This window comes from Vigna unguiculata, chromosome 8, assembly GCF_004118075.2.
Source record: "Vigna unguiculata cultivar IT97K-499-35 chromosome 8, ASM411807v1, whole genome shotgun sequence".
Classification (NCBI taxonomy): domain Eukaryota; kingdom Viridiplantae; phylum Streptophyta; class Magnoliopsida; order Fabales; family Fabaceae; genus Vigna; species Vigna unguiculata.
This window is the reverse complement of record NC_040286.1, coordinates 20,205,246-20,220,541: the sequence shown is the minus strand read 5'-3', so window position 1 is coordinate 20,220,541 and position 15,296 is coordinate 20,205,246. Positions and strand designations below refer to the sequence as shown.

The 15,296-nt window shown below is 40.1% G+C and overlaps 1 protein-coding gene across 2 annotated transcripts; it reads left to right on the top strand.

Moving 5' to 3' along the window:
• Window positions 1-11,654: 11,654 nt before the first annotated feature.
• Window positions 11,655-14,609, top strand: LOC114193578. 2 transcript variants are annotated; one of them, XM_028083435.1, is made up of 4 exons: window positions 11,655-11,907; window positions 12,746-12,839; window positions 12,950-13,054; window positions 13,992-14,609. In XM_028083435.1, the coding sequence occupies exons 1-4, from the start codon at window positions 11,738-11,740 to the stop codon at window positions 14,244-14,246; spliced, it is 624 nt and encodes a 207-aa protein (XP_027939236.1). In that variant the 5' UTR covers window positions 11,655-11,737; the 3' UTR covers window positions 14,247-14,609. The 2 variants fall into 2 exon arrangements, with proteins under 2 accessions (XP_027939236.1, XP_027939235.1); XM_028083434.1 differs by having other exon boundaries at window positions 13,977-14,609.
• The last annotated feature ends 687 nt before the right edge of the window (window positions 14,610-15,296 follow it).

The following is a 15,296-nucleotide window of genomic DNA, read 5'->3' as shown; positions in this document are numbered from 1 at the left end:
TCACAGGTTTCAGGTGCAGCAGCTGTTGCGGAATGCATAGATGATGGAGGTGTTGGTTCTGTATTGGATGAAGGTGCTGCGGTTGGAGGGAATCGTGCGTTTCCATGGGTGTTAAAGTGATACAAGCGCTGCGGTGGAAGCTTGTAGCTCTGGTAATTCATTCACGGTGGTGCGAGGTTCTAATGCACGGTGGCTCAGATTCAACGCTGCAGGTGCGTCATGGTGGTTAAGATAGATGCGACGATGGGACGCGACCTACTAGAGGCTTCGTGTTTTCTTCTTTGGCGAAGGCTGCAGCTGATAGCAGTATAGTGGCTTAAAGGTTAGAGGGCGGCGACTGCCGACATGGTGATGTGGGAGAGGAGAAAGATTAGGGTTTCTATTTGGGAAAGAGATGATTATGTGGCAAGCTTTGATTGGTCAAATTAGTGAGTGGAGGATCAAGACACGTGTCATCATGTGGTTGGAGAGATTAATTAATGGAGGATTTCCACATGGCATGATCTGGTTGAGTGGAGTTTAAGTGGTAGGAGGGGTGCAACTTAGTAAAACCTAGGGGTGCAGAACAAGTTTTTTTAGATGGTCCACTTCAAGAGGAGTGTGTAAATAAAAACTAGTGGTGCACTTAGCTCTTGACTATTTCTTTCTAGAATTTGCTGATTTTGGACTTATTTTGTAACTTTGAATATTTCAAATCCACACTTTTAATGACCCAAATTAAACTTCAAGTGCATTAACAAACATTAGAATATCTAATATTTTATGCAACTAAAATCAGTTTTTACGCCATTTTTAACTTACGTACTCAGTAAATCCAATAATCACAAATCCTAATTAAATTAATCCTTAAGCACAAAAATTCTATTAAATCCCCAAATTTAAACATTAAATGAGGGCAAAAATTTGAACTCATCACTTATACGGACCCGATTGACATGACAACCTAGACACACCTAACGACCAAGCTGGGCCAATGACCCAAACATGTCGAGTTGGGTCGGGTCGTGTCGGGCCAAGTTGACGAACTTGACGGGCATGACCCAGCCTTTCTGGGTTTTTCGACCGAACTAGCCTGTTTAGGTCGTCAGGTCAAACCAATTCGGCTAGGTAGTCGGGTTAGTTCGGCCCATATGGGTCGTCGAGCTCGTTTCCAAATTTATCATGAACTCAAAACATAATTAAGCCTAAAATAAATATTGTAAAAATTAAATTTTATCTCACAAGAAATTCAATTAATTTTCCAAACAAGAAATTGAAATGTAAGGTATTTTAAATTCTTTATCCAAACAAGTTATTTAAAAAATGAAGGGGATTTAATTGCAAGCAATTCAAATACAACAGTTTCAATTTTTTAGTATTGTTGTAATGCTTCATCCAAACAAAAGGTAAAAGACAAAGATATATTGAAAGATGTTGACATAAAATCAGAGAAAAAATGAAGTTAAACTTCAAATATTTTAAACAAAAGTAACATGCACATATGAATAATCAGTTTAATGTAAAATGCAAACATATCTTCATACATAATCCCTATTAAAACAATTATGTAGAATGATATTGAAGTAAAAAAATTTTAAACATAAATACATGTAGGTATTATTATAATTGAGTTTATTTATTCATTTGTACCATAAGTTTAATTAAGATGAAAGAATAATATTTGGATATGTTTTCTTTTTGTGTGAATTTATAAAATTGACATAGTAATTTATCATATATGCATAGTAAAACAATATTATTACATGATTAAAATTTATAAATTAAAGTTTTAAATTATATATTATATTAAAATGAGATATGTATTCACAGGGTCGAGGTTAAAGTAAAATGCAGGTAGACATATTATGAGATATGATCTCGTACAAAATAAAAATAACACGGAATTGATGCTAAATTTGTACTTAAAAGCACATGTAGATATAGACAGACAAATATATATTAAAAAATATTGGCTTATGAAATCAAAGATATTATTATTTTTTTAAATGATAAATATTAAGATTAAAACTAACATTTAGATATATATCTATTTGTGCTAAATTATAAAAGTAACATAATAATTGATCAATGATGTGTAGTTATATGATTAAAATTTCAGATTAATAAGACATTTTAGTTAAATATTATATTAAATAAAATGTTTTAACTTGTCTTTTGTTGGTGTTAATAAATTTATGGTGTAAGAATTGTTTGTTAATAATAATAATAATAATAATAATAATAATAATGTTAATGCTAATAATAACAATAATAATATTCAAATTGGACTACTTGTCCCCGCCCCCTTAAAAAAATCCCTAAGAAGCAACCTTCAAAGAAGACATAGGACTATTAGTCGCCATATCAGATAAGAGATTAGTCGGCCATAGCCTACGTAAGGGGATTACTCGTCCTCACCCCCCTTTGGGGCTCTAAAACTCAAGAACGTCACCAAAGCTCATCTGCCTAGCTCGCATGCCTAGAGAGATCATCGAAGTGCACAATTTCAAATTGGTCGTCGAGTTTTTTTTTTGTCTCAATTTGGTCGTATTTTTTTTAAAATGATTCAATTTGGTCCTTTATGTTAGTTTGACCAAACGCGGTTGTTCCTGCAGAGAACAAACAAGATAAGTTAGGCACAAGCGTCACCTTACCTATGTAGTCTGCTATCTCCTCAGTTGGCTTCTTCCTGGTTGGTACATGTCAGCTTGGACCCATGAGGGGTTACCTGCAGAAGGGACTCCGAAGCTCAAGTTAGTCAAAGCTCTCAAAAGGTCAAATCAGGTGATTAATGAAGTAATGAATGCGTACCTTTAATTACTGGGGTCCACGTGTATTTATAGAGTATTAATTATGTCTGGTTATGCCATGGGTCGGGCCTTGGCTTAGGCCTTAGTTTGGGTTGTAAGTGGGCCTGGGCCCTAACCTAGGCCCTTAGGTGGACCCACTCAATACTAGGGGCGCTTTGATTTTGCTAAGCATATTGGGATTGTCGGCCTAAGCCGACTACTTTCCTTGGTGGTTTGTGTCGCTCATGTGCTGTCTTAGGCAGGTTGTTCCTCTAAATGTTTAGGTTACCAGTTTAGGCCGGTTAGGCTTAGGTCAGCCCAGCCTAGGCTGATTACTTGAATGCTTTGGTATATAGGTATCATTTTATTACTATTTTGTTGAGTTGGCTTGGTGTGGTACACCAGTCCCCTAGCCTTGGCCGATATAGGTGTCGATCAAGGGTGATATGTGTTGATATGTTAGCGGGGCCGGCTAGGTGTGGTACACCAGTCCCTCAGCCTTTAAGTGTGATGAACAGTGTTAAGGCTAAAGGCAAGAAAGGGTTGATGGCAGGTGAAGGGATGTCAGGGGTCAAATCAAGGGGGTTTTTGTGTCGTCATTTTTAAGACTCATGTCTTTTGGAATGATTGTGTCGATTGGTATGGGTTGTTATTTTGGCGGGAAGGGGTTTTTGCCGTTTGGGATTCTGGCCTATAAATGTGGATTTTAAAACGAGTAGGGGTTTATTGTTTCATTTGCGAGAATTTCCAGTCAGAGATCTTGTGTGCGTTTTCTTGTCCGACTAGTTTCCAATTCCAACCGACATCTTTCCATAAAAATGCAAAAAGGTATGTCTAGTAGTGATAGTGTGTCATTGTCTACGTCTAGTAGTGAGAGTATAGAGTCTGGGAGGAGTAGAGGTAGACACGTTGAAGAGGAGATCACCAGTTCTGAAGGTATGGTAGGCGGAATCCCTATGGAAACGGTGAGGGAGGTTCGAGAAGATCCCCCAAAGGAGTTGGCGGAGAGTAACTGGCCGGCTAAGGGCGGTTCGTAATCAATCATCATTATTTTGGTGGTCTCGCTTGTTGAACTTTTGGCTGAATTGTACACCTGTTATCGCAAAAGGTGTAAGCGGGGGTATTGTTTCCCTAGAGAGGGTGAGCGTCGTTGACCGTGTGTGTCACGGGCAAGAGGGGGCAACTGAGAAGTTCTTCTATATGTACATGTGCCAATTTTCTCAGCTACATGTGCGGTTGCCGCTGGACGATTTCACCATGGGTGTGTTGCGCGCGTTGAACGTTGCACCTACGCAGTTGCACCCAAATAGTTGGGCTTACATGCAAGCCTTCCGCGTTTTGTGCCAACCCCTATATCTGTAGCCTTCTCCTTACACATTTTTGTACTTCTATGATACTAGGCCCCGCCAACCAACTACTTGGCTATCTTTGATAAGTCGTCCCAGCATCAGCAGATTAGACGCATTTTCCCAATCCTTCAAGCATTTTAAGGACGGATACTTCAAAATTGTGGTGAAGGAAGAGGGCAAGCCCTATTTCTTGAATGCAGATGGGAGTACGAAGTTCCTGTTTAGCTGGACGAGGACCCCCTCTCGGTATAAGGATATGGGCACCAACGAGTTGTCAGCGGGGGATAAGGAGGTGGTGGGGACCTTGATGAAGTTTGTTGATAAGTTGCCCACTAAGAGCCTAGTTAGAGTTTATAATTCGGTGCACCCGATTATTGATATTGAAGGTATCTGTTTGTTACTTAAACTGTGTTAATGATTCTAAGTTGTTGTAAACAGGGTTTAATATGTTATTGTAGGGCACATGGCACAGTCGGGGAAGAAGAATTTGGTGCTCTTCCAGTTGTTGAGGAAAGAAATGGCTGCTAAAGCCAAGGCAGCTGGGAAGACTGATGTTCCCAACCAGCACGAATTGGTGGTCGAGGTACACGTGCATGGCGGGACGAAGAGGAAGGTCGAGTTGCCGCCTCGAGCCGACAAGGGGAAGGATGTGAATAAGGTGAGGGCGGCATTACTCGGGGCAGGGTTGGGTAGTGGGGTGGGGTCGGCTAGTGGGGTGAAGGGACCGGAGTTTGGCTTGATCGAGTTGCCGGAGATATCTGTCAGAAAGGACATTGCGATCAACCTCCTAGATACCATCATCAACTCCATTGACGGTATGGAGGCGAATCATATTGTAAGGACGATGGTCGAGTTTGGAAGCAAAGCATTGATATTAAGTCGTCGTGTTGGGTCTCTATATCGACGGGAAGTAAAGGAAGGGGTAGGGAGAAAGTGGAAAAGTTGTAGGGAAAGGGGGACAAGTTTGAGGAGGAGAGGGCCGCGTGGAAGAAAGAAAGGGAGAGTTGGGAGGAGGAGAGAAAAAGGCTGGGAACATGGAAGGTCCGCTGTCTGGACTCAGTGGGAAAATTGAACAGGAAGATAGAAGATTTGGAGGCAGACTACGATTAGCTGAAAGAAAAATATGATGGTGTTGTAGGTGAACTCGATGACTTGAAGAATTGCATCATCCAAGAGCATATCAATGGCTTTGAGAAGGGTTTGCATCAAGCAGCATTTTTTCACCAAGATGTTGACGCCGCAGACTCAAAATTTGATGTGAACAAGGATGTTGTTGATGGGAAGCTTGTCAAGGAGGATGAGAGCAGTCCGAACGAGGAGGTGGAGAAGCAAGCGGCCGAAGAGGAGAAGGAGGCGGATGATGTCGCGGAGGTGGCCCCTGATGCAACAGAATAGGACTTTGATTTTTAATGATTTGAAAATATTATTGAGCCTATGTCTGTAGTAACTGGTACATTATGTTACGTTGGTACATTTCTTTGCGTTTATGCTTAATGCGATTAATGTTTTGTATGTTATTGTGTATACCGGGTTTTGATGATTTGTGGTGTATGTCATGTATGACGCAATCGATTGTATGTTAAGGGTGTTCGACCCAGGCCGCTTACTTGTGGTAAGGGTGGGGAACTTAAACGAATTAACCATGAGTTAAGGGTGTTCGACCCAGGCTGCTTACTTGTGGTAAGGGTGGGGAACTTAAACGAATTAACCACGAGTTAAGGGTGTTCGACCCAGGCCACTTACTTGTGGTAAGGGTGGGGAACTTAAACGAATTAACCACAAGTTAAGGGTGTTCGACCCAGGCCGCTTACTTGTGGTAAGGGTGGGGAACTTAAACGAATTAAACACGAGTTAAAGGTGTTCGACCCAGGCCGCTTACTTGTGGTAAGGGTGGGGAACTTAAATGAATTAACCACGATTTAAGGGTGTTCGACCCAAGCCGCTTACTTGTGGTAAGGGTGGGGAACTTAAACGAATTAACCACGATTTAAGGGTGTTCGACCCAGGCCGCTTACTTGTGGTAATGGTGGGGAACTTAAACGAATGCGAAAGTTAAATAAAGAATAGTCGTACAGTTGAGAACCCTTTGTTTTATTCATTGAATCTGGGGTGCCTCATTAAAACCTCCATGGCCAAAACCCTCCGTAGGGAAAAAAGACCAGGTGAGGAAAAAGAGTACACGCAGGGTTACAAGTATTCGGTTCAATACAGTATACATTTAACTAAAGTAGAATTTGAGGTGGGACACATTCCAAGTGTTGGGTATCTCTTCCCCAGATAAATGTTCAAGGCGATAAGCTCCTCCCCCTGCGTCTTCACGTATGCGGTATGGGTCGTCCCAGTTGGCGGAGAACTTGTCATCCTTCTTTCTTGCACTGTTGGCCATTCTCCATGCTAAGTTCCCGCTTACAAACGATCGTGGACATAGGTTTGCGTTATACTTTCTGGAAGCTCTTCGTTTTGCGGCTAAGTTGAGTATCTGGGCTTTTTCTCTGAGTTCGGGTAGGAGGTCGAGATGAGTGGCCATGTTTTGGTGGTTGCGAGCTGGGTCGTACAGTTTTCGGTGCAAGGATGGTTCGCCAATTTCGACCGGTATCATGGCATCCGCACCGTAAACTAGGCTGAATGGGGACTCGTTCGTTAATGATTGAAGGGTGCACCTGTAGGCCCATAGTACTTCTACCAGTTCCTCGGGCCATCGGCCTTTGGCATTAGCTAATCTATTAGACAATTCCACTAGGATGACTTTGTTGGCCGCCTTTGCTTGTCCATTTGTTTGTGGGTGCTCTATAGAACTTGTGATGTGTTTGATGCCCAGACCAGTGTAGAACTTAGCTAGCTCCTTATCTATAAACTATCGGCCATTGTCGGTGATGATAGTATGTGGAACACCATATCTACATATAATATCTTTCTAAACGAACTGCTGAACTTGCTGGGTCGTGATAGTGGTCAGCGGCTTGGCTTCTATCCATTTGGTGAAATAATCAACGGCTAAAATCAGGAATTTCACCTGCCCTTTGCTGGGGGAGAAGGGGCCGAGGATATCCATTCCCCATTTAACAAAGGGCCATGGGGATAGTATGGAATGGATTTGTTCTTGTTTCTGGTGGATGAGGTTGCCATGTTTTTGGCATGGTTTGCACTTTCTGACGTAGTCCTAGCAGTCTGCTTTTATAGTCGACCAAAAGTAGTCGGCTCTAAGGATTCTAGTAGCCATAGTGCATGCATTGGAATGGTGGCCGCAAATGCCTTCGTGTAGCTCTTTAATGATATACTGCGCTTGCTCTACAGTGACACATTTGAGAAGCGGTTGGCCATATCCGCGTTTGTAGAGGTCATCGCCTATCATGGTATACATGGCGGCCTTAGCCAGCCAAGTTTTGTCTGCATCTTGTGGGGGGTTACCGGTTTTGAGATATTGGATATAAGGGGTGGTCTAGTTGTGGCTTTGGGGAGGGGTGGTATTGTCGGCTAGGGAGTGGGTTAGGTTTTGGCAGGTATTTATGATGGAGGGTGTAGATAATGTTTGCTGTAATAGGGATCGGTGGCGGATTTTTAATTTGGTGCTGGCTAATTTGGAGAGGATGTCGGCTCTGATGTTGTCGGTCTTAGGAATGTGTTCGATGCGGACTTGTTCAAAGGCGGATTGAATGACTACGCGGACCAGATGGTAATATTGTAGAAGGATGGGGTTTTTAATCTGGAATTCGTCATTTAGGTATCCTACAATAAGCTTGGAGTCGGTTTTGTACGTTAACGTCTTGACACCAACTTCGCGGACAAGGGAAAGGCTGGCGAGGATGGCTTCGTATTCGACTTGGTTGTTTGATGTTTTGAAGGCAAAGTGGAGGGATTTTTCAATGAGAATGTCGTTAGGCCCTTCTAACACGATGCCAGCACCGACACCTTTCGGATTCGAGGAACCATCTACATGAAGCGTCCACTGGTCCTCTGTGGGTGTGTGCTGGAGGTCATTAACAAAATCTAGGAGGCATTGGGCTTTAATGGGGCCATGGGATTCGTAGCGAATGTTGAATTCCGACAGCTCAACGGCCCAAGATGACATCCGTCCTGCTAGATCTGGTTTTTGCAATATTTTTCAGATTGGGTAGTCAATTTTGACGGTGATGTTGTGGTTTTGGAAGTATGGGCGTAGGCGGCGAGCTGCGTGGACCAAGGATAGGGATAACTTCTCCATCATTTGATATCTGGTTTCAGGATCTTGCAGTGTTCTGCTAATGAAGTAGACAGGATTCTGTGTGCCTTCTATTTCTTGGACAAGTGCGGCGCTGACGGTGTGGTCGGTGGCTGTGATGTACACTAGGAGGGGTTGGCAAGTGTCCGGCTTGTGGAGGATAGGTGGTGAGGTTAGAGTGGTTTTTAGTTTTTGAAAGATTTGTTCATAGTCGTCAGTCCACGTGAACCAGGTGGATTTCTTGAGGAGTTGGACTATGGGTTGGGTTTGTTCAGCCAGTTTGGGCAGGAAGCGGGAAATTGCGGTAAGACAGCCTATGAGGCGTTGGACCTCTTTGATGGTAGTGGGATTGCGCATTTCGATAATGGCCTTGCACTTTTCGGGATTGGCCTCTATACCGTGTTGGGTTAACATGAATCCGAGAAATTTACCGCGGTCGATGTTGAATACACACTTGTCAGGGTTGAGGAGAAGGTTATATTGGCGTAATGCAGAGAAGATCGCTGATAGGTCCTGGGCATGTTGGTGGTGGCTTGGAGACTTGGCGTAATGTAGGGCCTCATAAAGGATGCGGGATCGGGCTATAGTAAGAGGGGCATATCTGGTAAAGCGGGGTTCGCGTGGGCGGATATCGGGGCGTGGAGGTTGTGGGGTGGGGTTGGCGGTGGTGGCTGCATAGTCATTGCAGAATTTGGTGTGGAGGGTCTGCATTTCCTCCATGCGGACATAGTTGGCCTCGCGCAACTTGAGTTCGTGCATAGAGGCAGGTGGGTGGAGGTTGTAGGGTTGTAGGGTGAGTGCCATGCACTAGAGGATCATTTCTTGGTTGAGGTGTGGGGTGCGAAGGGCTGCCTTGCTGAAACAATCAATGAATGGTCTGAGTGGTTCCCCTTGTTCTTGCCTGATGCCTAAGAGGGAGATTGTGGTAGTTTGATACGGGCGGCTGCCAGCGAAATGGGTGGAGAACATATGGGAGAGTGCGTCGAAACTGTCGATGGAGTAGGGTGGAAGGGTTGTGAACCATTCTAGAGCAGGGCCCTTGAGGGTGGTGGGGAAGGCCTTGCAAAAGATCGCGTCTTGGGACGTGTACAGGGCGACATGAGTGATGTAGACTTTGAGGTGTTCGTCAGGGTCGGTTTCACCGGTGTAGCGGTCCAGTGTGAAGGGCTCCCACTAGGCAGGAAGGGGGTGTTGGCGATAAAATCGGTGAAGGGGTGGCAACGTCTGGGCTGGTGGGGTGGGAATGGATAGGGAGGGATGGGATGTTGGATCAGAGTGGGGAAGGTGGAGGTGAAGTTGTGAGGGGGGATGTGGGTTGTCGGGAGGTATTGTGGGTTGTAAGGTGGAACGTGTGTAGTGTGTAGGGTGGTGGGTATATTGTAGGGGATTTGGGTGGTAGGGAGGGTAGCAACAGGGGTCGGGGCTGCGGTGTGCCCTGGTTGGGTGGAGGTGAAGTGGGTGGGATGGGTGGAGGGAATGGGTGTCTGTTGTGTGGTAGTGAAGGTGTGAGGGGTGGGATTGTATTCACTCTCTTCTTCTGTGGGCTGGAAGGCTGGGGACCTTGCAGCTTCAGACGCCTCCTTGGCTTTTCCTTTCAGGGTGGGGTCAGCTTCGATCTTTCGCCTAAGGCGAGAATTCTCTTATCATAACGCCTCTATCTCATCAGCATTGCGCTTCTTTAGGTCTGCTAACTCTTGTTGCATTTTAGCCTGGCCATCTAGGATGGCGGCCAGGTCAGGGGTGATGTTGGCGGCTCCTGAGGGACCAACGTCAGCCTGCTTGTTCACCCCAGCTCTACTGCGGGTTGAAACCATCTTCAGAGAAACACGGGTACTAAGGTGTTGTCTCGTGCCCCACGGTGGGCGCCAGTTGTTCCTGTAGAGAACAAACAAGATAAGTTAGGCACAAGCGTCACCTTACCTATGTAGTCCGCTATCTCCTCAGTTGGCTTCTTCCCGGTTGGTACATGTCGGCTTGGACCCAGGAGGGGTTACCTGCAGAAGGGACTCTGAAGCTCAAGTGAGTCAAAGCTCTCAAAAGTTTAAATCAGGTGATTAATGGAGTAATGAATGCGTACCTTTAATTACTGAGGTCCACATGTATTTATAGAGTATTAATTATGTCTGGTTATGCCATGGGCCGAGCCTTGGCTTGGGCCTTAGTTTGGGCTGTAAGTGGGCCTAGGCCCTAACCTAGGCCCTTAGGTGGACCCATTGAATACTAGGGGGGCTTTGATTTTTCTAAGTATATTGGGATTGTCGGCCTAAGCCGACTACTTTCCTTGGTGGTTTGTGTTGCTCATGTGCTGTCTTAGGCAGGTTGTTCCTCTAGATGTTTAGGTTACCGGTTTAGGCCGGTTAGGCTTAGGTCAGCCCAACCTAGGCTGATTACTTGAATGCTTTGGTATATAGGTATCGTTTTATTACTATTTTGTTGAGTTGGCTTGGTGTGGTACAACGGTTAAAGTCAATGCCACGTGTCAATTTATGGTTGTTTAGTTTTTAAAAATTTTTAAACTTTTTTTACATATGTCACTTTATAGTTGTGCCACATGTCAAGAAGTTGCAATCTAGTCATTATATTTATTTTTAGTTTTAATTTAGTCCTTATATTTGTTTTTAGTTTCAATTTAGTCCCAATTTTTAAAAAAATGGAACAATATTGTCTCTACATTTTTTATAAATCTTATTGTGATATTATTACTAAAATTAACATTTTTATTCAATATTTATGGAAATATTTTTAAATTAACTTTAAAATCTATACGAAATACATATTTGAAATCATGTTAATTAGAGTTTGAATGTGATTACTAAATTTAACGTGAAACGAAGTACAAATCATGCAACCAAAAAATACATGAACAAATTAAAATTAATAAGTTGAATCGTAGAATTCTCAAGATTCAAGTATTAACACCATATCAATTCACTCATATGAGTTGTCCTAAATATTTCGTGTTGATTTTAAATTTGTTTAAAAATATTTCTACAAATATATGATAAAAATGTCAATTTTAATAATACAAAAAGTAGATTGAGTATCAAATTAAAAAAAAACAATATTGTTTAACTTTAAAAAAAAATTGTACTAAATTAAAAAATAACAAATATAAAGATTAAATTAAATATTTTGATATAATATCAAACTGAATATTTTAAAAAAAACTAGGATGAAATTGAAAAAAAAAAAAACTAAAAAAACCAATTTAAAACTTATTAACAAGATCAAAATAAAAAAAAAAAACAAGTAATGTAACCAAAATTATTTATTTCTTAAAACTTCTCTTACAAAAAAATAAACCAAACGTAGTCGTTTTCAAGAGGGGGAAAATTGGGAGTGTGCGAGAGAAAGAAACGACAGTGGCGGGTGGTATAAAAGAGTGGCTACATATTCCTGGGACATTTCTTTAAGACAAGGAGATGAGTGAGAAAACGTCGCAGCTAGCAATGTCGGAGGAAGATTTGGATTTCGCTAAGAAGGTTTCGATAAAGGAGAAGATGGAGGTTGATCCATCCAAAGTCCTTCTACTGCTTCGCGATTTCCTCGCAATTCAGCAACGCAGGGCCGAAGCATATTCCAAACTCAAAAGGTTAATTAATTACTTACAAAGCTTTTTGGATTTCGTCAAATTAAATGTCATACTAATTTTTTCTGTCAGTTGTTTGAATCCATGGCCCTGTTGATGTTACTGATACCGTACTTTAGGGTTCATAATTTCAGCTTTTGGGAAAAAAATAGTTTTAATTTTATTTATTTGTTTGCTCATAGAATTGGTTTCCGTACTATGCATTTCAACTCCATTTATAATATAAGTAAAACTCTCGAATCTAGGTGCTTTATTTTTGTTTGTTTTTTTCATTTTCGTTTTCTCTTTTTAATTACACATCTATCACCTGTTCTCATGTTCCCTGTAAATTGTACAGAGAACAAAAAGCAATAAAAAAAGTTTCTTTCACGTTCTTGTACAAATTTTTGAAAGTGGAAATAGAAATGAAAAAAGAAATAGAAATAAAATTAAATGAACCCTTAAGGATTTTTTTATTTATTTAATTTACTTTTTCTATGACCGAATTAGATTGCTATCATAGATTAACATGTATGGAAAGATTGCTATTTGTTAGCTATTGTAACAATAATTACTTTAAAAGTTATGAATCTAATTTAGATGCAGTGGTTTACACAGTCGTCCTTTTAAAATGTGACAGGTGTGGTAAGTTTGTTAAATTTTATAATAGCTGCTTTAAATTTCGTACCTAGAATGAATTTTGATAATTTGACAATGTAACTTTTCTATAGAAAGTAAATCCCTAAGCGAGCCAATGTTACCTTCTCATGACAAGTTTAATAGTTGGAGTTTGTCATTATAGTTTTTTCTAACGTTAATTACACTGGAATTTGAGACTTTGGTTCGATGTCTAACTTGTCAGGGGGTTTTCTGACTACATGGCCAATGGAGGGGAAGTGGCTTATCAGCAGCTTTGCGGTGAAATGACAGTAGAGTTTAATGATTGCTCGAAAAAAGTGTGACCATGATCTAAACATTATTAGTTTCTCTTAACTTAACAAAGAATGGGGTTTTGTTTTTTTTACTGTATTTGTTTAACTCTTTTCCTTTACCTGATTTAGCATAGGTCCTTGAAATGGAGGCATTGTTTAGGAGCTCTGATTATTGCCGGGAAGATCTAGCACAGCTTCTTAGAGCTGTTCAAGATCAAGAAAAGCAGAATCTGCTTCAGGTATGTAACTGCTTCAGGTCTATTGTTTTAAAAATCTATCTTCTTGTACTTAGCTTTATCTTCTATCTTTCTGGAATTGATTATCAGACCAAACATGTTACCAAATATGTTTTGGATTTAATTTGTTCTGTGCTATCTTGATATCAACTAAGCTTACTTTGTCCGTTGATATTTCGCTGTTGTTATACTGTGTTAATTTGTTGAAGTGTTTCATTTAGGTTGTAAGTGTAGAAATCCTGTTTAGTTCACTATAAGTAGTTATATATTAATTAAATTGATGTTGTTAGAGCGTTCTTCCACGTATACACCTAAACATCACTATATTGTATTTTTTCTCTTTCTTTGGACTTTCGTATGTTAAGCACTGTAAGCTTCAAACCACCTCTTTCAGGAAAGACTGAAGTTTATGCTCAGTACTACACTTGGTTGGACTAGGTTTTTCTCCAACTTAAGAACTGAAACCTGTCATTATTCAAATTGAGACTGCAGCACTTAGGCATATTTTATTGTGTGATTACTTAACATGCTTGTGATTTTAGAATTGTTCAATTTACTAGAATTGCAAATTTACAAAGTAAGAGGAATACACTGACCATTAAATAAGAGTAATTAAGATTAAAACACAAATTCCTGAGTTTTTAAAAATGTCATACACTTTTAAGCAATGTGATCACGTGAATTTAAAAATATAGCAATATTTAGTCGTGTAAAAATTACTTTCTAAGCAGATAATGTGACAAAAATCATATCCTAGTATTAGTTTACAAGGTAAACGAAGGATAATTTTGTTGAATTGAATGATACTATTTTGTTCTCTTTCTCGTTGGTGGTGTGAATTGTGACTTGTAAAAAAAATGTGTTGTTAGTTGACAAAAAAAAAAATGTTGTCTTTGCGGATAAATGACTTTATTCTCTTACACAGACTGTCACCATTCAGATGTTAAAGAAAGCAGGTCGCCCATCTGAACGTCTGGTGAGCCATGAGAACTGCAAATTTACAAAACCAACAGAGCATGAGTGTGTTCATGTTCAGGAGATTACTGAAGCTTCTGGAACTGAAGAAGCAGAAGCGGATGCTGAGTATGACAATGCTCTAAATGAAGCTATTAGAGGTGTTCAGGATGTTGTGATGACCATCAATGAACACCTAGAAGAAGTCAGATATGAAATTGCTGCCCTTGAAGCGGAGTGATTCTTTTCGTCTACATTTACTTAAATAACAGTCACTAACTATGATTCACATTCAATCATTCATTTGCTCATTGGCGGGTGAATGGATAGGTCCAGACGAAAATGTCTCTGCAATCCGTGAAATGTATATAGACACCCGAAAAGAAATGCAGTTCATGAATATTGTCCGGTCGCCAACAAGTTAAAATGCATTTTTACACTCCTGAGTTTTTTCGTCGCGTCAGAGGTACGTTTGTTTCTTTGTAAAATCAAATTTGTTGAATGTGTTTTATATTGGCGGCGTATACATTATTTTCTGTGACGATGAAGCAATTCATAGTTTGTGGAAAATCACATTTTATGTGGCTTTGTGGGATTCACTGCATTTATTTCTACCGAATCGTTATGCATTTTGGAAATTTGATCAATTTTGTGGTGAGAAGTAGATAAGTTTTTTTTTTTTTCATGATGAAAAGGAATTTGCTTTTTAGGTAAGATTATTTATGTAAAATTCAAAGACATTAGACTTGTAAGCTGTAACACGTAGGTTTTATTCGGGGATTATTGAAAGTTTTTAACCTTTTTTTCAAGAAGAGTTTATATTTTAACTATCTATTGGTATTTGTAAAATATTACTTTTGTTTAGATTTCAAAGTAACTTCAGTTTTCAATTTAACAATAAGTTTTGAATTATTATTTTCGAATACAATAATTTTCATATATTTGATTTCGTCAAATTTAATTTTGTAAAATCTAAAATAAAGTGATCCTTTGAATGTGTTAAATATTAAAATGAAATATAATTTTTGGTTAGATTTAAAAAAAAATGCTTTGTTAAATCATGAGTATCCTTTCTATTTCCTTGATACATTTTGCAGTAGGAAATAGAATAAAAGTTCAGGAATAAACATTTTGGCGTTATAGGTGAAGACTAAGTTGAGAGACTTTGTCATTTCTTTCACTTTGCTTAAGAAAGTGTAACATTTTCGTATCTTTCATATAAATAGCTTCCACGAGTTGCGTTCTATATTAAAAAAAATTAAAGTTATAATTTCTAGTTTGTTAAACTATT